General features: G+C 43.4%; 2 protein-coding genes across 4 annotated transcripts in view; both read left to right on the forward strand.

The window, feature by feature from the left end:
* The window catches only part of Pdpr (pyruvate dehydrogenase phosphatase regulatory subunit), a 44,435-nt gene continuing 22,891 nt past the window's right edge, over positions 1 to 21,544 (forward strand). Inside the window, exons 1-8 of one of the 3 annotated variants that reach the window (XM_008772514.4) lie at positions 1 to 132; positions 6,493 to 6,722; positions 8,275 to 8,408; positions 16,726 to 16,807; positions 17,038 to 17,201; positions 19,203 to 19,324; positions 19,609 to 19,726; positions 20,651 to 20,800. In XM_008772514.4, the coding sequence (XP_008770736.1) occupies positions 6,499 to 6,722; positions 8,275 to 8,408; positions 16,726 to 16,807; positions 17,038 to 17,201; positions 19,203 to 19,324; positions 19,609 to 19,726; positions 20,651 to 20,800 (994 nt within the window). In that variant the 5' untranslated portion in view covers positions 1 to 132; positions 6,493 to 6,498. Of the gene's footprint in view, positions 133 to 6,448; positions 6,723 to 8,274; positions 8,409 to 16,389; positions 16,540 to 16,725; positions 16,808 to 17,037; positions 17,202 to 19,202; positions 19,325 to 19,608; positions 19,727 to 20,650; positions 20,801 to 21,544 lie in introns of those variants that run through there. The other 2 variants (NM_001107430.1, XM_017601299.3) reach the window with 2 other exon arrangements.
* Positions 8,786 to 15,317, forward strand: LOC134483672 (essential MCU regulator, mitochondrial-like). The gene is made up of 2 exons (XM_063278881.1): positions 8,786 to 8,818; positions 14,742 to 15,317. The coding sequence occupies exons 1-2, from the start codon at positions 8,786 to 8,788 to the stop codon at positions 15,087 to 15,089; spliced, it is 381 nt and encodes a 126-aa protein (XP_063134951.1). The 3' UTR covers positions 15,090 to 15,317.

Below are 21,544 nucleotides of genomic sequence, written 5' to 3' on the forward strand. Positions count from 1 at the left end.
GCTCTGCGTCCCGCCCCCTCCCCATGCCCTGTCCCCTTTCCGGCCCGCACAGACCCTCTTCAGCGGCTGTGCTGCCCTTCACTTCCGCCGGGCGTTGTTGAGCTCGCTGCCCGCAAGTTGCGGGCCCTTGAGGTAGGAAGCCGGCTAGGACCTGCGGGTCCGGGCGCCCCGCACGCCCTGTTGTCTGAGCTATGGCCTCTGGCTCCCGGTTATTCCTCCGGGTCTCTGAGGCGGTGCCACGGGTCCGGCGCCAGAATTCAGCCAGCGGAGCTGTGAGGGCCTCGGGAACCGGTGTCTGCCACCCCGGGCCTGCGCGCCGGCTCTCCTGGGCGGTCGGGCCTCGGGGCTGGCTGCGGCTCGGGCGGGCTCGCACCTGCTGTCACGGTCAGCTGTCACCGCATCTCTGCAGGTGGAAAGGTTTCCCACCTCGAAACGTGCGGTTTGGCTGCGCTTTACCAACTCCTGTCAGAGACTGAGGGCGGTGGGGTTTCCAGTGTCTTGGGGTGATTGTTGTGTATATTTCCGAGGTTCGAGTCCACGGTCTCCAAGCCTACTTCAAACATTTATGCGATTTTTTTTTTTTTTGGTTCTTTTTTTCGGAGCTGGGGACCGACATTTATGCGATCTTGATGTGTAGGGATAGTGATGTGGTCGAGGGTCCTTTAAGGGTCCTCTTTTTGGCGATAGGGAGGTATCATTTTCTCAAACTCTCTTGAGCATTGGTGCATTTGTTGAAAAATACTGTTCAGAGGCTGATTCTTTTGCTTTAAAACTTGCCGTGGTGACCCTGAGTTATGTGTGGGGGATTCAGCCTTCATTCTTTGTGACCTGCGGCTCATGCTGTTATCAGAGGAAGAATTCAGTTGTTCGAACTGTCACTGTTATTGTCTTTTAAAGATAGAATCTTGCACTGTGGCCCCGGCTCACCCGGAACCTGGGACATTTTTCCTGATTCAGTATCCAGTGGTGGGAGTTACAGGTGTGAGTACTGCTCCAGGATTGGGCGCCACCTTGTTGGTGTAATATCTGAGTGCAATCAGTCTGGGTCTTAAGGCTGTTTAGAAGTTACTCTTACTAGTAGAGATACAGTTAATTTTCACGAATTTCAAGAAAATACCGAATTTCCTGACGTTTTATTTGGAATGAGTTTGCCTTCTTCAGTGTCTATTTTTCTGGTTCTACCTCCTTTTCCTGTGAAACTTGCCTGGTTTTACTGCCAGACCTTCAGGAGTAGAATCTAATAACTTCTCTTCCTGGTGTAAATTTTTCTTTTTAAAACTACCTTAAAATGAATATATATTCATTTTATTTTATGAGTGTTTTGCCTATGTTTGTGCACCATGTGCATTTTTGATGGCCACAAAAATCAGAAGAGGGCATCGGATTCACTGGAACTGAAGTTAAAGATTGTGAACTCTATGTGGGATTTGGGAATTGAACCCAGGCCCTCTGCAAGAACAGTAAGTGCTCTTAGCCACTGAGACATCTCTCTAGCCCTCTCTTCCTGGTGTACTTCAATCTTTTCTGCCCTCATCTCTTCACTCTTGAAGGTCATGATGATCACAGAGTCAAGTCTTTTCTTAGCCTTATCAGCCTGGGCATTAAACATGCATTGTTCTTGTCTGAAACTGCTGTTTGTTCTTTTCTTTCTCTCTTGGTGAGTGAGCATACCTTTATTGGGGAAAAAGTGACAGAGACCTGGAGAATGAGAGGGGTTCTGAAGGAGGGATTCTCTGTTATGTTTCTTTCCCTTTGCTGTTCAATCTTTCCAGCTAGGGAAAAAGCTTCTGGTTCTGCTTCACAGAAAGCTGGGTTTCTTTGAAATGCAGTTTGAGCAGGCCCATGCCTTTAATCCCAGCACTGGGGCAGGCAGAGACAGGTGGATTTCTGTGAGGTCTAAGCCATCTTGGTCTACATAGCAAATTCTAGGCCATTTGCTATAAGGCGACACTCTGTCTCATAAAGGAAAAAAGAAAGAGAAAAGAAATCTGTAGCAGTATTAATTATGATAATTGATAGGTTCTGATGCTAGATTTGCAGTTTAGTCTTTGATTACAGAGCAGTCATTTTCCATTTTCCATTTTCCATTATGGAAGACTGTTCACCCATGCCTGTGTATGGCCTGAGGTCTGTGGGAGCAAGGTGTGCACTAAAAGTAGAAACTAGAAGCCTAGAAGCCTCCACATATGTTGGCAGGGGGTTTGGAGAGAAGTTGGTGGATGGGTGTGAGATCTAGGATGTAGACTGGACAGGGAAGATCCTGAGAAATGACTGGAGAAGAGAGATGAGAAAAGTAGAAACCAGGTGACACTCTGGATTCCAGTTTGAGGAGCCCTGGGGGACATACACTGTGTGGGAGGGTGAAGGCTGAGGTGTTTGCATACGGATGTGCTGGGTTTTACCTGTGGGATCAAGTGGGTGTGGCCACTCTGCACTTGATAAACAGATCTGAAGCTCAGGGGGCAGGATTCTTGGGTCAGGCCATGCATCATTCCCAGAGTGACACTAAAATCACCTGGGGAGAGATGGGAAGGCTCAGGGTAGAAGGCTCCAGCAAAGAGTTATGACCCAGGACCTATAGAGGTGAAACTAGGAAGCAGAGTGGTCTGTGGTCTTAGTGGTGTGGTATGTGAGAGAGAGATCCTCTAAAACCAGCATATTGGGTGTTTTTAGTGAGGGAAGTATAGTGCTGCGGTAGGGCCAAAGTCCTGTTTTTGTTACAAGGGGATGTTTTCTGTTTAATAATTTACTGTCAAGTGAAAGATGGGTTCTTGAAAGTCTTATTAGTCTGTTTGTTTGTTTGTTTGTTTGTTTGTTTGAGACAGGCTCTCACTATATAATCCTGGCTGTGTAGACCAGGCTGGCCTGACTCTGCTGGGATTAAAGATGTGGTGCCATCATGCCCAGCATAAATTTTTTGTTTGTTTGTTTGTTTTTTTCTCTTTTTTCTTTTTTTTTCAGATCTGGGGACCGAACCCAGGGCCTTGTGCTTGCTAGGCAAGTGCTCTACCACTGAGCTAAATCCCCAACCCCAATTTGTTTTATTTTTAATATAGTGCTGCTATGAAACACAAGGTCTCAAGTTCAGGCAATAGTTTGTTCTGTGTCAACAAATTTACTTACCTAAGGGTTCGGGTTGTGGTTTTTTTTGTTTGTTTGTTTATTTATTTATTTATTTATTTATTTTTGAGATATGCTCTCTCTATGTAGCCCTTATTATCTTGGAACTCATTATGTTGAGCAGGCTGAACTCAAACAAAAGAGATCCAGAGATCTGCTTGCCTCTGCCTCTTGAGTACTGAGAATAAGGTGTATGGCCACCACTTTTTTTTTTTTTTTAGTTCTTTTTTTTGGAGCTGGGGACCGAACCCAGGGCCTTGTGCTTCCTAGGTAAGCACTTACCACTGAGCTAAATCCCCAGACCCATGGCCACCACTTTTATCCTCAAGGATACATTTTTGTTTAAAAGCTTCATTTGGGGATTGGAGAGATGGCTCAGTGCTTAAGAGCACTGGCGGCTCTTCCAAAGTGCTTAGGTTAAATTCCCAGCACCCATATGGTATCAACAACAGTCTGTAACTTCAGTTCCAAGTGAGCCTGGTGGCCTTTCTTGGCTTCCTTGAACACTGCATACACGTAGTGCACAGACAGATATTTAAGCAAAACACTCATATACATAAAACAGGCAAAGTGGTAGAGCTTGGGCAGTGGTGCACTTTGGGATGTGGATGTGGGAAGGTCAGGAGTTCAAGGTCGTGCTTGGTTACATAGTCTAGGATATTTGAGAGTTTTGTCTCAAAAGAACAAGGACGGGGCTTTAAGTTATAGGTCCTTAAAGTTACATAAAGATGAGACTTCAGGAAACTGTTTCAGTCCTAGTGAATCTGACACCCAATTCTGACCTCAGGGACCATGCACACGTATGGTATACAGATATGCAGACAGAACACTCACACACACACACACACACACACTCTCTCTCTCTCTCTCTCTCTCTCTCTCTCTCTCTCTCTCTCTCTCTCTCTCGTGTGTGGTTTGGTCTTTTTTCTTTTCTTTTTTTTTTTTTTTTTCCTTTTTTTCGGGAGCTGGGGACCGAACCCAGGGCCTTGCGCTTGCTAGGCAAGCGCTTTACCGCTGAGCTAAATCCCCAACCCCTCCCGTGTGGTTTGGTCTTAGAGGACTTGAACCAATGGGGAGTCTAAGTACAGATGCTGGTAGTGGGGGTGGTGGCGGCTTTATTGGCAGTGTGTTGCCCTGATTCCCACATATCTGCCACCCTGTGTCTTAAGCTCTTTAATGCTGGCGTAGTCTGCCAGTAGGTCAGCCTTTAGTTTCCTGAGAGTTAACAGTATTCCTGTTAGATTTTTGTCAAAACACTACCTTTTTTGTTTTCTTTTTTCTTTTTTTTTTTTTCCCTTTTCTTTTTTTCGGAGCTGGGGACCGAACCCAGGGCCTTGCGCTTCCTAGGCAAGCGCTCTACCACTGAGCTAAATCCCCAGCCCACCTTTTTTGTTTTCAATCAGTAATGACTGCTTGTTTACTGGACCACGCTGATCAAATACTCAGAGTCTCTTGTGGTTGGGTTCTTCAGTTCCTGTACCCAGCATTTCCCTGGCTCTTCTGCTGCATTATCCACACCAGAACTGGAACATTCTCTTTGGTTTGAGATAAATCTCTCTATTGCCAACGTTTGCCTTGAACTTGAGCTCTTCGTGCCTCAGCCTCTGGCTTGCTGGCATCACATGTGTGCACCATCATGACTGGCTGAATTCTGTCATTCCTGCTTCCAGAACAATGTGTGTATTTTTCTGACTTACCTGCCATGTTCGGTCTAAGCCATTGTGTATGCTTGAACTGCTGTAGTATCTTCCTTTCTCATCCTTTTCCTTCATTCACCATCTACTCCCCACCATGGAGGCAGACTGACCTCCGAAAAACATGCAGGTCACTTGATTCCCTTGCTTCAGTGATTTTGTTTGTGTGTTTGTTGTGGCATTCAAGTACTGTAGAATTGATTCCCGCCTGTTTTTCTCAGGGTTATCTTAATCATTTCCCTTCCATCACTGTACTGCAGCCACTGCCTTCCTTTTTTTTGGAGGGGTGGGGCTCGTCAAATTGGTTTGTCTTCCTACATATATTGATCCTTCAGACTAAGCATATTATATAGCTGCTTACTTTCCATCTGCCAGTGTTGTTCCCATGCCTCATCTTCCTAACCTTCCCCTGGGCCTCCTTATTCCTTCTTTTTTTTTTTTTAAATGGGTTAATAGGTGTTGAACTCAGGTTTTAAGGCCCCTAGGCAAAGTGCCTTCACTTACGAAGCCATCTCATTGGTTTTCTTTTTTTTTTTTTCCTCTTTATCTTTTTAAAAAAATTTTAAAAATATTTATTTATTTATTTATTTATTTTTTTTTTTTGGTCTTTTTTTCGGAGCTGGGGACCGAACCCAGGGCCTTGTGCTTCCTAGGCAAGCGCTCTACCACTGAGCTAAATCCCCAGCCCCAAAAATATTTATTTTTATATGAGTATACTCTTGCTGTTTTCAGACACACCAGAAGGAGGGCATCAGATCTGATTTCAGATGGTTGTGAACCACCATATGGTTGCTGAGAATTGAACTTAGGACCACTGGAAGAGCAGTCAGTGTGCCCTTAACCACTAAGCCATCTCTCCAGTCCCATCTCATTGGTTCTTATTCTATGAATTCTTATTTCTGTCTATGTCTCTCTCTTCAGTATCTATCTTTAGACAGGATTTCCAATCCAAGCTGGCCTAGAAATCACAGTGTAGCTGAGGACGACCTTGAACTTCTGGGGAATCCTCCTATCTCCACTTTTCAAGCCTGTGTTGCTAGGCTAAGTTTAGATCTCTCTTTCTAGATCTCGATCTATCTATCTATCTATCTATCTATCTATCTATCTATCTATCTATCTATCTATCTATCTTTATTTTATGTAGGAGTACACTGTCTCTGGCTTCAGACACACCAGAAGAGGGCATCAGATCCCATTACAGATGGTTGTGAGCCACCATGTGGACGCTGGGAATTGAACTCAGGACCTCTGGAAGAGCAGTCAGTGCTCTTAACTGATGAGCCACCTCTCCAGCCCCCAGTTTAGAGTTCTTTGTGCTTGTTTTTTGTTTGCCTTTGTCTGTGGGTGTGGGTGTGTGGTTTTTTGAGACAGTGTCTCTTTGTAGTTCTGGATGTCCTGGAAATCTCTACTTGGACCAGGCTGGCTTTGAACTCACAGAGATCTGCTTACATCTACCTACAGAGTACTAAGTGCTAAGATTAAAGGCATGTGTCACCATGCCTGACTTTATTTAAACAGAATTTGAAACAGGTCTTCAAATATATGTCAAATGAAGGGCTATTGTTCTTTGTTAAATCTTTTTCTCATTAGTCCCAAGAACTGACTTACATGTAATGATTTTTTTTTCTTTCTAGTTGTATTTTTGGATCTTAGCTGAGTGAAAACATATATCTTCCAGGTGGTGATGCTTTACCGGTTGCTGTCTATTGTCCAAAGACAAAGAACTAGCCCAGGATGGCAGACCTGGTCATCGGCAAGAAGCAGCACGTCCGCTGCCGAGGCGCAGTCTATTGCTCTGCCTGCCCAGGCCCAGGTGGTCATCTGTGGGGGTGGAATCATGGGTACGTCTGTGGCCTATCACCTCTCCAAAATGGGATGGCAAGATATTGTCCTTTTGGAGCAGGGCAGGTAAGGATCAAGTTCACTTGCCTTGGGGTTTGGCTGCAATGACGTACAGGGCTTTGTCACTCCCTGTCTTTTTCATAATGTCATCCCCATAGCTAATCTAAATGTTGCTCGCTAGAGTGAGAAGACCCCAGGTAAAACCTGCACTGTATTTAGCTATGCTCTAGCACTCGTGTTTTCTGCATTGTAGAGAGGTAGCAAATTCCAACAGTGTCTTAAAAGGACAAGGATTCATAGGCCACCTCATCTCTCTGACATCATCCTCTTCACACAGCACAGCTGTGTCCTGTGGTCAGAAGTAGTTACCTCCTGCCCCTTTCTTTTACTAAGTTTAGTCTTACCCAGTATAATTTTAGATTTACAGGGCCTAAGAGACAGCCAAGCAGTTAAGAGCACTGGTTGCGCTTCCAGGGAACCTAGGTTTGGTTCCCAGTACCCATATCGCAGGTCAGAGCCATCTGTAACAACGGAGCCAGTGGATCTGATACCCTCTTCTGGTCCCTGGTCATGAAGCACACGTGGTATGCAGATATATGTAGAAAAAACACCCATACATATAAAAATATTAAATTTAAAAAAATTAACATGGCAGCTCACAACTGTTTGTAACTCCAAGATAAGATACCCTCACACAGACACACAGACATACATCCTGGCAAAATACCAATGTACACAAATAAATTATTTAAAAAATCTAAAACAACTATTGTATGTAGAGGGGGTATATGTGTATGATTCTCTCATCTACCTTTGTTTTGGGGGGCTGAGTAAGAAGACATTGGATCCCATTGCAGATGGTCTTGAGCCACCATGTGGTTGCTGGGAATTGAACTCAGGACCTCTGGAAGAGTAGTCAGTCCTCTTACCCACTGAGCCATCTCTCCAGCCCAGAATTTTTTTAATTTGTGTGTGTGTGTGTGTGTGTGTGTGTGTGTGTGTGTGTGTGTGTATACACATGTACATAAGTGCAGGTGCAAAGGAATCAAATAAGCAGGAGTTAACAGGTGTTTGTAAGCTACCGAGTGGGTGATGGGAACTAAACCTAGTTCCTTTAGAAGAACAGCAACTTCACTTAACTACTGAGCCGTCTCACCAGGCCTTTGTTTTCTGTTTATTTTTATGTGTATGACTATTTTGCCTATATGTATATCTATCTAGTACAAACATGCCAGGTGCCTGTGTGTGTTTGACAACCTACCACAAGTAGAATTACAGATGGCTGAGCGACTGTAGGTGTCAGGAATCAAACTGAGGTCCTGACTGCTGAGACAGTGTCACTGTGCTGTTCCGACTGGCCTGGAACTTGGAGATCTGCTTGCCTTTGCCTCTAGAGTGCTGAGCTGAAAGGCGTGTGGTTTCTTACTTAGCTCGGGTTATAGGTGATTGTGACCCACAGTAGTGAGCCAGTGTGTGGTTGCTGGGAATTAAACCTGGCTCTTTTGTAATAACAACCAGTGCTGCTAATCTGCTGAGACTTCTCTAGTTCTGTAGCCTGAGCTTAGATCCACAGATACAAGTTGAGTCTTTGTAACAGTATTTTGCATCTATGCTGCAGGCTGGCTGCTGGCTCAACAAGGTTCTGTGCTGGCATCCTAAGCACTGCTAGGCATTCAAGCATTGAACAGAAGATGGCTGACTATTCAAACAAACTCTACCATCAGTTAGAACAAGAAACAGGGATTCAAACAGGTAACCTGCTGTTTATTGGCCTTCCTGTCTTTAAACCCCTACTTAGTAGTTACTTGTCTCCATCCTGTATTCTGATCTGATGATTAAGACTTGTGTTGGAGAGGGCTGGAGAAGCCTATGGTTGTGGAGTTTAAAATCAATAAACCTCATACAGTACGTAACAGTTGTATAGTCAGCACAACCCTGCTCTAAGTCAAGGTATTTTTCTGTGTTGACTGACAGGCAGATTACAGCAACAATATGAAATAACTGGTGGGCATGGAACAAAATGGGTACAGCTATGTAGGGGGAAGCCTCAACAGAACTGTTGGAAGGACAGGAATGGTAATAAACGGTATGATCCCATTTGATGACAGAATGGGTAAAGGGACTGTTAGATGGCAGAGACTGAGGGCAACTTCATGTTCTGGGTAGGTTTCTGGGTTGTTTGTTTGCTTCTCCCAGTCCCTGCCCTATCAGATCATCACCAGCTCCCTGTAGAGTAACTGAGCTTGGCCACCTAAGGCTCTGAAGTGAACTTAGTAAAAGTAGTTTCACAACATCGACCTTGGTTTTTTGTTTTTTTGTTTTTGTTTTTGTTTTTTTTTTCCTTTTCCTTTCTTTTTGGAGATAGGATTTCTCTGTATAACAACTGTCCTAGAACATGCTCTGTAGATCAGACTGGCCTTGAACTCACAGGATCTGCCTGCCTCTGCCTCTTGAGTGCCGGGGTTAAAGTTTTGTACCACCTCTGCCCAGCTATCATTTTCCTTTTGTAGATTTATTTATTTGTATGTCTGTGCCTGTGTCCGTATGTGTGTTTGTACACATATACATGCACCTTCAGAGGCCAGAAGAGAGCATCAGATCCTAGTTTGTATGAGAAGGTGTTTACTTTGTGCAGGACAAGTGAGAGATTCCATTTTGGTTGGACTGAATCTGATGGCAGCATATGGTGCTTGAGTCAAACATTAGCCAGCATTTGAGTCGGATGTGGGTCTATAGCATAGGCCAAGGCCGTGCACTGACTCCCAGTCTGGCTTGAGTTGCTAGTATTTTGTTGAGTTTTGTGTTAATCCACTGGTTAGAGTTCAGAATTACAGTCATAGGCTTTGTTTTTTTATAAGATTAGTTAGCCTAGGATTAGTTCTAGGTCACAGTCTAGAACCCCTTATTGGCTTGTCTTTTATGCTTGTGAGGCAGCAAAGAGTTGGGGAATAGTGAAGAGTAGTAAGGCAAGGAGCATAAGGTTTGCTCTTGTTACTTTCACTGGAGCGGACCAGTGATGGCGTGAGAGGAAGCTTGGGTGCTTTAGTGGTGAAGAGTTTCTGGTTTTTTTTTTTTTTTGTTTGTTTGTTTGTTTTGTTTTTGAGCCAGGCTTTCTCTGTGTAGCCCTAGCTGTCCTGAGACTTGCTTTGTAGACCAGGCTATTGTTACACCCAAAGATCCACCTGCCTCTGAGCACTAGGACTAAAGGCGTGCGTCATCACACCTGGCTGAGATTCTCTGTTAAGTAGTGTACATGGGTCGGTGAAGTGGCTCAGTAAGTGGAAATGCTTGCTGCCAAGCCTGACAGCTTGAGGTCAATACCTGGGACCCTCCATGGTGGAAAGAGAGAATTGACCCCTACAAGTTGTCCTGTGACCTCCACGCAAGTACTATGGCACACATAAGCTCCCTCTGCCAAAAAAAATAAATACAAGTGTAATGCGTTTTAAAAAGGCAGAGAGCAGTATACATGTGTAAGCTACCATGGAACTGCTGCTGATTTTTATTTTTCTATTATTCGTGTGTATGATATGCCTGTGTATGTGTGGGGATTCCCTTCAGGCTTTACCATAGGCAGAAAAAAACATCCATGAAAAGGTAAGAATAAAACTCAGCTCAAGACGTCCAGAGCCTGGCCCAGATCATTGGACTTTAGCTATATTTAGGCACAGAACAATTTTGGAAAAAAGTCTCTAGATAACAATTAACTCAGTCCCGAGTAGACAGTTTAGACATGTTTACACTGAGCTTCTTTACAAAGTACATCTAGCTTCTTTCACAAGAGTAGGCACTGTTGACTCAGATAGTGCCCATGATTTAGGGGCTGGGGGTCTTGAGTGAGGTAAACACAACCCCTATAGGTGTCAGGATTGTCTGGGCCCTAAGAGACAGAAGTCACTTAGGCTGCTGTAAAGCACAAGTGGCATCACTTATGGTCTAAAAAGAGTGCTCAAGATTTAGGGGAAAAGATCTGGGATAAGTAAAAACAAAACTCTGGGAGTCAAGCCTGTCTCCCCAGTCAGCAGAGAACCTCCAGGTTGTAAAACTACATCATGTCATTCCAGGGAGAGCAGGTACCCATATCATTCCATTGAAGAGATAAGCTGTGACTTCCCTGGCTTCTCCAGTGCCAGGACACGTGTGCACAAAGTCTTTTTGCCTTTTACGGGTACGCAGAGGTCAGAGGAGACTCTCAAGAGTCGGTTCTCTACTTGCCCTTTGTTGAGGCAGGGTGTCTTATTTGTGCCATTCTGCTTACTTCAGATTAGCTCTCTCACCAGCTCTGAGAAGTTCTTCTGGCTTCACCTCCCATCTTGCCATAGAAATGCTGGGACTGTAGATGCTAGCCAGTGAATCCAACTCTTTCTGGGTTCCAGGGATTTAATTAAGGTTACCAGGCTTTCATTGCAGGCACTTTGACAACTACTGAAGCATCTTGCCAGCCCTTTCTCTGTTTTTGTTATTTAAGTTGAAGACACATATATAATTTAAATTTAATGAGAAGACTATGTATGACCTTGGATTCCTAATCCTCTTGCCACCTCCTTCCAAGTGCTGGGATTAGAGATGTGTGCCATCACAACCATAGTTCTTCCATTGTGACAGAATTTTGTCAAGTAAGTGGAACAATATGACTAAAAGTTGATAGTCTTTTTTTTTTTTTTTTGGTTCTTTTTTTCGGAGCTGGGGACCGAATCCAGGGCCTTGCGCTTCCTAGGCAAGCGCTCTACCACTGAGCTAAATCCCCAACCCCAAAAGTTGATAGTCTTTTTTGGGGGTGGGAGGCCTGAGGATGTAGAGTAGTGGTAGAGTCTTTGCCTGATACATGTGAAGCTCTAAGTTTGATTCCTAAAAAAATTAGAAAATATAAATGGAAAGTAACAGGTTTTACTGTTTTAACAGTTTAACAGTTTTAACAAGCACCAGCTCTGTCAATCTGACTTAATTCCTGGGTCCTACATGGTAGGAGAGAATCAACTCTTCCAAGCTGTCTTCAGAGCTCTGTGTGTAGGGTATGGTATGTGTGCATCCACACTAAATATATACATACATACATACATGAATGCGTACATACATACATACATACATTTAACAATTTACTTTTATTTTTAGAAAATTATGTGTTTTAGAGTACATGTGCATGAGTCCTTGTGCCCACAGGAGCAGAGAAGTTGGATCTCCCTGGAGCTGGAATTATAAGAAGTTGTGAGCTACCTGATGTGGGTGCTAGGAATTGAACTCAGAATCTTTGGAAGAGAATTATGTGCCCTTAACTGCGGCCAGCTCTTCAGCCCCAAATAAATATATTTAAAGCTACTATCTGCTGTTTTTTTGCAAAATGGAAATACAGAAAAATAAATCTACTGAGATTGGTAGGTGGGAAACAGTATATAACAGCTGCAATCAGGAGTGATAGTCTAAGTCTATCTCTCTATAATTTTGGCTTTAAAGGGCTGGGTAGGACTGGAGAGATGGCTCAGTGGTTAAGAGCACTGATTGCTCTTCCAGAGGTCCTGAGTTCAACTCCCAGCAACCACATGGTGACTCACAACCATCTGTAATGGGATCTGGTGCCCTCTTCTGGAAGAGAGTGACAGTGTACTCATACATAAAATAAATAAAATCTTTTTTAAAAAACCATATGTAGCTGGGTGTAGTGGTGCATGCCTTCAGTCCCAGCACTCAGGAAGCAGAGGCAGATGGATCTTTGTGAGTTCAAGGCCAGCCTGGTCTACTAAATGAGTTTCAGGACAGCCAGAGCTATATAGTGAGACCCCTGACCCCCAAATTCATATATATATATATTCACGATTAATTTTTACTTTATGTATATGACCTAGTTACTATTTTATTGCTGAGAGTAGACATCATGACCAAGGTGATTTATAAAATGAAGTGTTTAGGGCTGGAGAGATGGCTCAGCAGTTAAAGAGCACCCGACTGCTCTTCCAGAGGTCATGAGTTCAATTCCCAGCAACCACATGGTGGCTCACAACCATCTGTAAAGAGATCTGATGCCCTCTTCTGGTGTATCTGAAGACAGCTACAGTGTACTTATATATAATAAATAAATAAATCTTAAAAAAAAAAAAATGAAGTGTTTAGCTGGCAGGAAAAATGGCAGAAGGCAGGCGGGCAGGCATGGAACTGGAGCCGGAGCTGAGAACTCGCATCTGATCTGCAAGATGGAGGAAGAGAGAGTGTGAGACTTGGCGTGGTGTGGACTTTTTTAAAACCTCAAAGCCCAACAACCCCAGTGACACACCTTCTCTAACAAGGCCATGCTTCCTAAACCTTCCTAAATAGTTCCCAACTGGGAACCCAATTCAGCATTCAAATATGGTCTGTGGGGGTTGGGGATTTGGCTCAGTGGTAGAGCGCTTGCCTAGGAAGTGCAAGGTCCTGGGTTCAATCCCCAGCCCCGAAAAAAAGAAAAGAAAAAAAAAAATGGTCTGTGAAGACCATTCCCAATCAGACCGCCATACTGTAATGTGAGTATTTGCCTGCTGCAAGTGTTTATGTATGTATGTACTATGTGTGTATATGATGTATATGTACTGTGTGTGTATATGATGTATATGTACTGTGTGTGTATATGATGTATATGTACTGTGTGTATATATGATGTATATGTACTGTGTATGTATATGATGTATATATACTGTATATGTATATGATGTATATGTACTGTGTGTGTATATGTATATGTACTATGTGTGTATATGATGTATATGTACTGTGTGTGTATATGTATATGTACTATGTGTGTATATGATGTATATGTACTATGTGTGTATATGATGTATATCTACCGTGTGTGTATATGATGTATATGTACCGTGTGTGTATATGATGCATATGTACCATGTGTGTATATGATGTATATGTACTGTGTGTGTATATGATGTATATGTACTGTGTGTGTATATGTATATGTACTGTGTGTGTATATGTACATGTACTATGTGTGTATATGTATATGTACTGTGTGTGTGCCTGCTGCCTATGGAGGCCAAAAGAGGTTGTTGGATCTTTTGGGTGGTTGTCAGGCAACATGTAGGTTCTTGAAACTGATCGTGGGCCCTTTGAAAAGAGTATCAAGAGCTTTTCACTGCTGAGCCATCTCTCCTGCCTCACTTTTGAATCGTTTTAACATTTATGTACTCAGATACATAATCTGGAAGGATGGGAAGAGACCAACAGTCTTGTAAGTGGGTAGCATTATACTGAAGCAAGGTTTAGATGGGGAAGCTTTTGACCATGGTATGTTTCTTTTTTCTATGTTTTGAGCTGGACTTGAACTCTTAGGCCCCAGTGAACCTCTTCCCAGCTTCTTGTGTATCTGAGACTATAGGTGCCCATTTTTGACCAGGGTATTTAAACTGTTCACGCTTAGCCTAAAGGCAGATATATTTGATACAACTGGCCCGTTTTGTTTCCTAAGGAGATGTGAACTCTTCTGGTTTTTTTTTTTGTTTTGTTTTGTTTTGTTTTGTTTATCTTTGGATTCAGCGAATTAGTAATATATGACAGTAACTGGAGAGTAAATACATTAAGGATAAAGAGAAGCAGGCATTTTGGTGTTGGAGAAGGAGGGTTTATTACTTGTTATGTTGCTGGTGACAGATTGCCTGACAAGCCACCTAAGGGTTTGTTTTAGCTTATGCTGTGAGGGCACAGATAGTGGGTACACAAGAATGAGGAAGGCATGGTGGCAGGAGCGAGAGGTAACTTGTCACCTCACTTTGCGTCTACAGTTTGGAAACAGATGAATGTTGCTGTCGTACTTGTCTTTTTATTTTATCTGGAACCCCAGCCCATGGGATGGTGTTTCCACATCAGAATAGGTCTTTGATCTTTAAGCCTCTCTGGAAATGGCCTCACAGACATCTCTAGACATTTGTTTTCTAGGACGTTCTAAACCCTGTCAGGTTGACAGTCAAGATTAAGCAGTAGGTTAAGATACCAAGAGGCTATGCTCACATGTCTGTGAACTCAGTATTCAGGAGGCTGAAGGAGGAATGAGTGCTGCCGGGAGTTCCCGAACAACTTGGGTTAAAGAGTTAGACTTTGTTTTAAAAACAGAACAGGGGTGGGTGTGGCTCCTGGCGAGGGGCGGGGCTGAGGGTGTTGTCCACTGCAGCTCAAAGGCTGGCCTGGGTATCAGTCCAACCTGGGGCTCTCTGGAGTGGGCCAAGGGGGAGGAGAAGTGGCAATGTCTACACTGTACCAGGTAGCTCGGGTCTCAGCCAGGTACCGTCAAGCTCAGTCATTTTGCCCAAGCCTGTGGAAATGTCATTTGGTCTTCTCTGTGTGTTCTCCATTGTGATCTCCTTTCTCTATATTGGGATACTAATTAGCAAGATCTTTGCTGCTCCACTTGAGGAGCTTGACATTTTTGTCCCAGAGGATGACGATGAGGACGGTGATTAACAGGGCACAGGGAGTGTAGGAGGAAGCACTAATGAAGTGGTGGCATGCTCAGCTCCTTCCCTGTCGGCCAAAGGGTCAAGGAAAGCCCTCAGCCTCACCTCCTCATGGCTTGTGACAACAGCCCTGTGCTTTGGGACGTTCCCTCACAGCTGTCCACAGAGCACTGGAAATAACACGTAAGCAAATCATGAGTATATAATAAATGATCATGTATGATTTAAAAAAAAACCAGGGGTTGGGGATTTAGCTCAGTGGTAGAGTGCTTGTCTAGCAAGTGCAAGGCCCTGGGTTCGGTCCCCAGCTCCGAAAAAAAAAAAGAAAAGAAAAAAAAAAAAAAAAAACCAGAACAGGGAGCTGGAGGGATAGCTCAATGGTTATGAGCATTTTCTGCTCTTCCGCGAGAGAAAGAATATGAGAATGTAGCCATGCGGGCCTTTTCTATGCCTGCCCCAGTTCTGAATGACATGGAAGCTTCTATTCATTTATGAATGCTTAGGCCATACAGCTAGGCATTGTTTTCCACTAACTCGTAACTCAGTTACCCAGTTTATAGTCTCCTAAGTTCTGCCACATGGCTGGTTGCCTCTCTTCAGTTTCATCCATCCATGTCTTGGTGACTGAATCTCCCGTGCTCTCTCTCTCAGAGGTCCTCTCTGTCCAGAAGTCCCATCTCACTATTCTGCTTTTTGCCATAAGCCATAGACTTTTATTTTAACCAATCAGAAGGTGATGGAGAACAATGTTTATAAAATACTAGGTCAGGAGATGCTTATCAGTACCAAAATTTTACCTGTAATCAGATCTCTGCTGGTTCAGAAATCAGCATTTGGGTAATACAGAGACAATTGTTCCACAGTACATTAAAACAGTATCCCTACAAGGGAAAGCTGGTGAAATGGTTTGGTAGGTTAAACTTCTTGCTGAACTCATAGTAGGAGGAGAGAACTGATCCCTGAGAAGGTTGTCCTCCAACTACCACACACATGCTGTGGCATTTGTATATATACTCATCTAAATACATTAATAATAATTTTTTTTGAGATAGAGTTTCACTATGTAGCTTTGGCTAGACTTGAACCTGCTATGTAGATCCTACTGGCCTTGAACTCACAGAGATCCTACTCACAGAATCTGCCTACCAAGTGTGTGTGCTATCATATCAGGGCTGGCTATGAAAAATTTTTTTAAAAGAAAAAAATCAACATGAAAGAAGATGAACTAGAGATGGCATTGTGTCTTGGTTTGGGAAAAACCTTCCCACCCAAGAGGAATCAAAACTTATTAAATCACTTAATTCCAGGAAACTTCCAGCTGTAGAAAGGCTAGGGAGCCAAGATATAGGGGAGATGAATAAGCTGCCCAGACATTACTGCTTCTGCAGGACTCTTCAGTCATTCACCCGCTTACTCAAGACTGAATGTTCTAAGAAGGTCCACTCGCCTGTGTCTAGGTAACAGCTTGTTGTTTGGCTGTGTTGGGGAAGGAGTTAGAATTCTAGTTGACCCTCACAGAACTGTGAGCTGAGAGTAGTTATGTCTCTGATATGTTTGCACTTTGCTGGATGATTCATAATAGGTCTAACCTATAAATCTAGTAGATCCCATTGGACCACTCATTTGATTGACTTTTTTTACAGGTTACTTAAGGACAGGCTCAATCTCTCTGGCCCAAACTCAGGACCGGTTGATCTCTCTGAAGCGTATCAACTCAAGGCTGAAGTGCGTATGAGAACTACATACTCTTTTTTTTTTTTTCTTTTTTTTCGGAGCTGGGGACCGAACCCAGGGCCTTGCGCTTGCTAGGCAAGTGCTCTACCACTGAGCTAAATCCCCACCCCTGAGAACTACATACTCTTATTAGACTAAGACTGCACACCCCTCCTGACTTTGCATGCTTGACCTCTGTCAGAGAGCCCATAAATGTCATTGTCCCCTTGTGTTTTGTACAGTGTTGTAGGTATACCTTCTGAGATCATCTCCCCGAAGAAAGTGGCCGAACTTCATCCTCTCCTCAATGTGCATGATCTGGTGGGAGCCATGCACGTTCCTGAGGACGCAGTAGTGTCCTCTGCTGATGTGGCTCTTGCCCTGGCAAGTGCTGCCTCCCAGAATGGTGAGCAGAGTTTTGTCTGTTTATATGGCTGCTGCTGCTGCTGCTGCTGCTGCTGCTGCTCCCCCCTTCCTCCTCCTCCTCGTCCTCCTCGTCCTCCTCCTCATCCTCTTCCTCCTCTTCTTCCTCCTCTTCCTCCTCCTCCTCCTTATTATTTAGCATGAGTTTGGAAAGAAGGGGTTATCTAAGAGAGTGTATCACAGTAGGACTAAGACCAGCTTAGTTATGGACAAAGAAAGGTATGAGATACTCAGTTTCCCAGTTTTGACCACTGCACTGTGTTGGGATCCAGGAGTCATTTCAGAAACCATACAAACGATCTCAATCAAACAAGGATAGTTTATTGAGCATACACCCCAGGACTGTCAGTCAGGGCCATGGTCCAGACTCAGGAACTGGACTGCGATCCTGAAGTAAGATTCTACAGGATTTTTAAGCCTAAAATCTACAAACACTGTGCCAAGTTATTCCACCAGTCAGAACTTAGGAATAGGGGATTTCCCTAGGAACATGTCTTTTTGTACATTTATCCTCCTCCTATTGGTTGGGGTATTCAGCTGTGGCAGGGGACTTGCCTTGTCTAATATTCATGTCCTAACTTGCCAACCAGGATGTCAGTTACCCATGTACGTGTCTCTTTTTGCCAAGTTAGGATGTCAGTTCCCAGGGAGGTCTTGGGAACTTAAACTATACTTGACCCCTACTCAAAATGGAAGTTTTATTCCAAATAGTTTCTTACATTGGTGCAAGTGTCACTCTTTTGTTAGGGTCCATCCCAGGGGTAGCTTATAAAAGCAAATACTGTAAAAGCTTATACATGGGTACAGGAAGTGCCACTGAGTGGTTGGTTTGGGTCCAATCTTATTGTGGGTAACTTTACAAAGAAGTAGTACTAACTTCTATCTTGATTGGTTTCCAAGGGCACAGAACATAACAGAATATGTAATCAACTTGGGCATGAGAAAGTTTCCTAGTAACAGCAGAAACATGAGAAAGTTTCCTTTTAATGGCAGGCTAGCCAGCTAACAGTTACCTAGGCCTTAAAATTCTACCTAGGCCTTAATATTTACCTAAACCTTCATAATACTGTATTTTTAAATAGTATCCATTTGTTCTAAGGAACTACTTGTGCTGATTAATACGTGTCAGACTTACGGGAGTCCCTGCTCTTGGATTTGAGAAGTGCCAAGGCTAGAGAATGGGTTGGGAGTTTAATCTATAGCTTACACAGGATCCGGAGTGAATTAGAGAATGACTTAATATCCAGAGTGTTACATATACTTTATGACTTATTATAGTGCTGAGAATTGGACCCAGTGCTTTGGCATGCCAGGCAGATAGATCCTCTACTACTGAGCTGTATGGCTTTGTTTTTTTTTTTTTTTTTTTTGTTTTGTTTTGTTTTTGAAGTAGGGTTTCACTGTATAGCTCAGGCTGGCCTGAAACTGGCCATGTGGCCAAACCTTAGACTCCAAAGTGCTGAAAGCACCATTGTATGTCACCGTACTGAGCTGAGGTTCGGTTTTTAAAGTATTGATCCAGCTTCTTTAGTACCTTTTTGGAATAGAGAATCAGCTTCAGAAAACTTACTTTTTTAAAATTATTTATTTTATGAATATGAGTGCTGTATCTGCATGTACGCCTTCACCCAGAAGAGTGTCATCAGATCCCAGTACAGATGGTTATAAGCCAGAATTGTGGTTGTTGGGAATTGAACTCAGGACTCCTGGAAGAATAGTCAGTGCTCTTAATGGCTGAGCCATCTCTCCAGCCCTCCAGAGACCTTAATATTGTAACATGAAATAATGTGCCTTCTTTTTCTTTCTTTTTGGTTTTCTGAGACAGTTTCTTTGTGTAGCCCTGGCTGTACTAGAACTTGCTCTGTAGACCAGGCTGACCTAGAACTCACAGAGATCCTCCTGCTTCCCAAGTGCTGGGATCAAAGGCCTGCAGCACCACCGCCTGGCTAATACCTTACCTTCATTTTTCTTTGTTTTGAAATAGGTGTTCAGATTTATGACCGGACAAGTGTTCTTCATGTACTGACCAAAAAAGGTCGAGTTACTGGTGTGGACACAGATAAAGGGCAGATCGAATGCCAGTATTTTGTCAACTGTGCTGGTCAGGTAGGTTGGCCACAGTACTACTGGGTTTCTGACTTTATTTAAATTTGGACTTTTTACTGTGGAGGTAGAAGATTATCATTTTACTGGTCTCAGATACTATACTGCTTATTTGGACTGGGTAATCCTGAATTATATTCTAAACCAAAAAACCTATACTTAGTCCTCAGCGATGAGCAGCTAGAGGTTTGGTAGTCTTTCTCCACATTGGGTAAGGTAATATCATCTTAGTCAGCAGCTACTGACTGTGTTTCTGTTCCTCTTCTCCCGCAAACTGCCTGCTGTAGTGGGCGTATGAGCTGGGTTTGTCCAGCGAGGAGCCGGTTAGTATCCCGCTGCACGCCTGTGAGCACTTCTACCTTCTGACTCGTCCCTGCGACGCCCCTCTGCAGAGCAGCACACCAAGTGAGGACTTGTACTTTTTCTTTCTTTCGTTCTTTTTAAAAATAATTTCATCTCCTTGCTAGCGAGTATCTTGTCCTTTGAAAGGAAAACTTCATTAAAGACACATTTCATCTAGAGAACTTTTTTCTTTCCTGGAGCATGTAAAAGGCGGGGAATTCAAGTCTGACTTTTCTTTGATTACTTCTTAGGAAAAAATAGCCAAAATGAAGATGCCATTAAGGATGTTTTTGGGTTTTGGTTTTTTGTTTGTTTGATTTTTTTGAGACAGGGTTTCTCTGTAATAGTCCTAGCTATCTTAGACTCGCTTTTTAGACCAGGCTGGCCACAAACTCACAGATATCTACTTGCCACTGCCTCCTGAGTGCTGGGATTAAAGGCATGCACCATCACTGCCCTGCTTTGTTTGTTTGATTTTTTTCTTTTTAAAGATGATTTTAATCCCTAATATAGTTCATTGAGAATTTGGAATATAACTTTTGTACTTTTCAACTAGAATGGTATCAGTTGTATAGGTAGTCTACATACTTGGTGATCTAATGGTTACAAACATGGAATAAAGAAAAGGGGGTTATTTTACTTCTTTGTCTGTCTGTCTTTCTCTTTCCTACCCTCCTCCCTCCCTCCCTCCCTCCCTCCCTCCCTCCTCCCCTTTTCTTTTGGTGTTTTGAGGCAGACAGTAGCCCTGCCTGTCCTGGAATTCACTCTGTAGGTCAGGCTGGCCTCAGACTCCACCTTCCACTACCTGCCAGTGTTAGGATTAAAGGCGTGCACTACTGCTGCCTGGCCTTCAAGGGTGCTCTAAGACCAACGGATGCCTGTATTTACTGGATGCTGTGATGTTGGTAAGGCCAACATCTAGGGATCTAGATGGTCTCTAACCCTTGTTCTTTTCCTTTGTCCCACGTCCGTGTTCTTTTCCTTCAGCCGTTGTGGATGCGGACGGAAGAATTTACATTAGGAACTGGCAGGGTGGCGTCTTGTCTGGAGGCTTTGAGAAGAACCCAAAACCTATTTTCACTGAAGGCAAGAACCAGTTGGAAATTCAGAACCTTCGGGAAGATTGGGATCACTTTGGTATGTGAAGTAAATTACAGCAACAATGCCTTCTACTTATCTAAGATCTTACATTTGTCAGGGTGTCTTCATGAATGGTTTTTTATGTATTTTTAAGACAGCTCCAGAAAGTACAGTAGTAAGCATAAAGAACAGTCTAGAGTTTGCTTGAACTGAGGGTGTGGTTACTGCTGAGATCCATGGAGGCAGGGCCTACAGATTTGCTTGATGAACCTGACTTACCAGTTAGTCATTTAAGTCACTGCTAAAGCTTTAGACTAGAAGGGAAGGGGTCTTTCTTTTTGTAAGACTTAATGCAATTGAAGAGGTTTCTACAAAGCTGGGCATGGTGATGTATTCCTGCTTTTAATCCCAGCATATGGGAGGCTGAGGCAGGAGGATTGTGAAAGTAAATTATTTTGCTGATGTGGTCTTTATTAAGACTAAGTAACGTTGTCTTTTTGAATAATTATTGTAGTTACATGGTTATAAGTTGAAAGGGTATGAAAAGACCTCCTGACTTTTCTTCCATCCTTGGTGGGTGTTACAAGAATAAACTGCTGCTTATGGGGACTAAACCCTTGTGTCCATCAACCAGTCAATCCTGTTTGCTTCTGTCACCACTGTCCCATGGTGATAGTATAGAACAAAGTGCAAGCCCGTGCTTCATCCATCTTAGTATAGGAAACACTGTCTTTCATGGGAACGCTAGCTGGTCTCTAAGACCTTTCCCACACGCCTTGACCCCTTCAGGATTGCTGCTTG

Source organism: Rattus norvegicus, chromosome 19 (assembly GCF_036323735.1).
Source record: "Rattus norvegicus strain BN/NHsdMcwi chromosome 19, GRCr8, whole genome shotgun sequence".
In the NCBI taxonomy this organism is placed as follows: domain Eukaryota; kingdom Metazoa; phylum Chordata; class Mammalia; order Rodentia; family Muridae; genus Rattus; species Rattus norvegicus.

Bases quoted from the DNA above. Each gene is read 5' to 3' on its own strand.
- LOC134483672 (XM_063278881.1), top strand. From the start codon at position 8,786: ATGGCAGAGACTGAGGGCAACTTCATGTTCTGG. The intron at 8,819-14,741 runs GTAGGTTTCTGG...TTTTAAAAACAG, and splicing joins AGGGCAACTTCATGTTCTGG to AACAGGGGTGGGTGTGGCTC.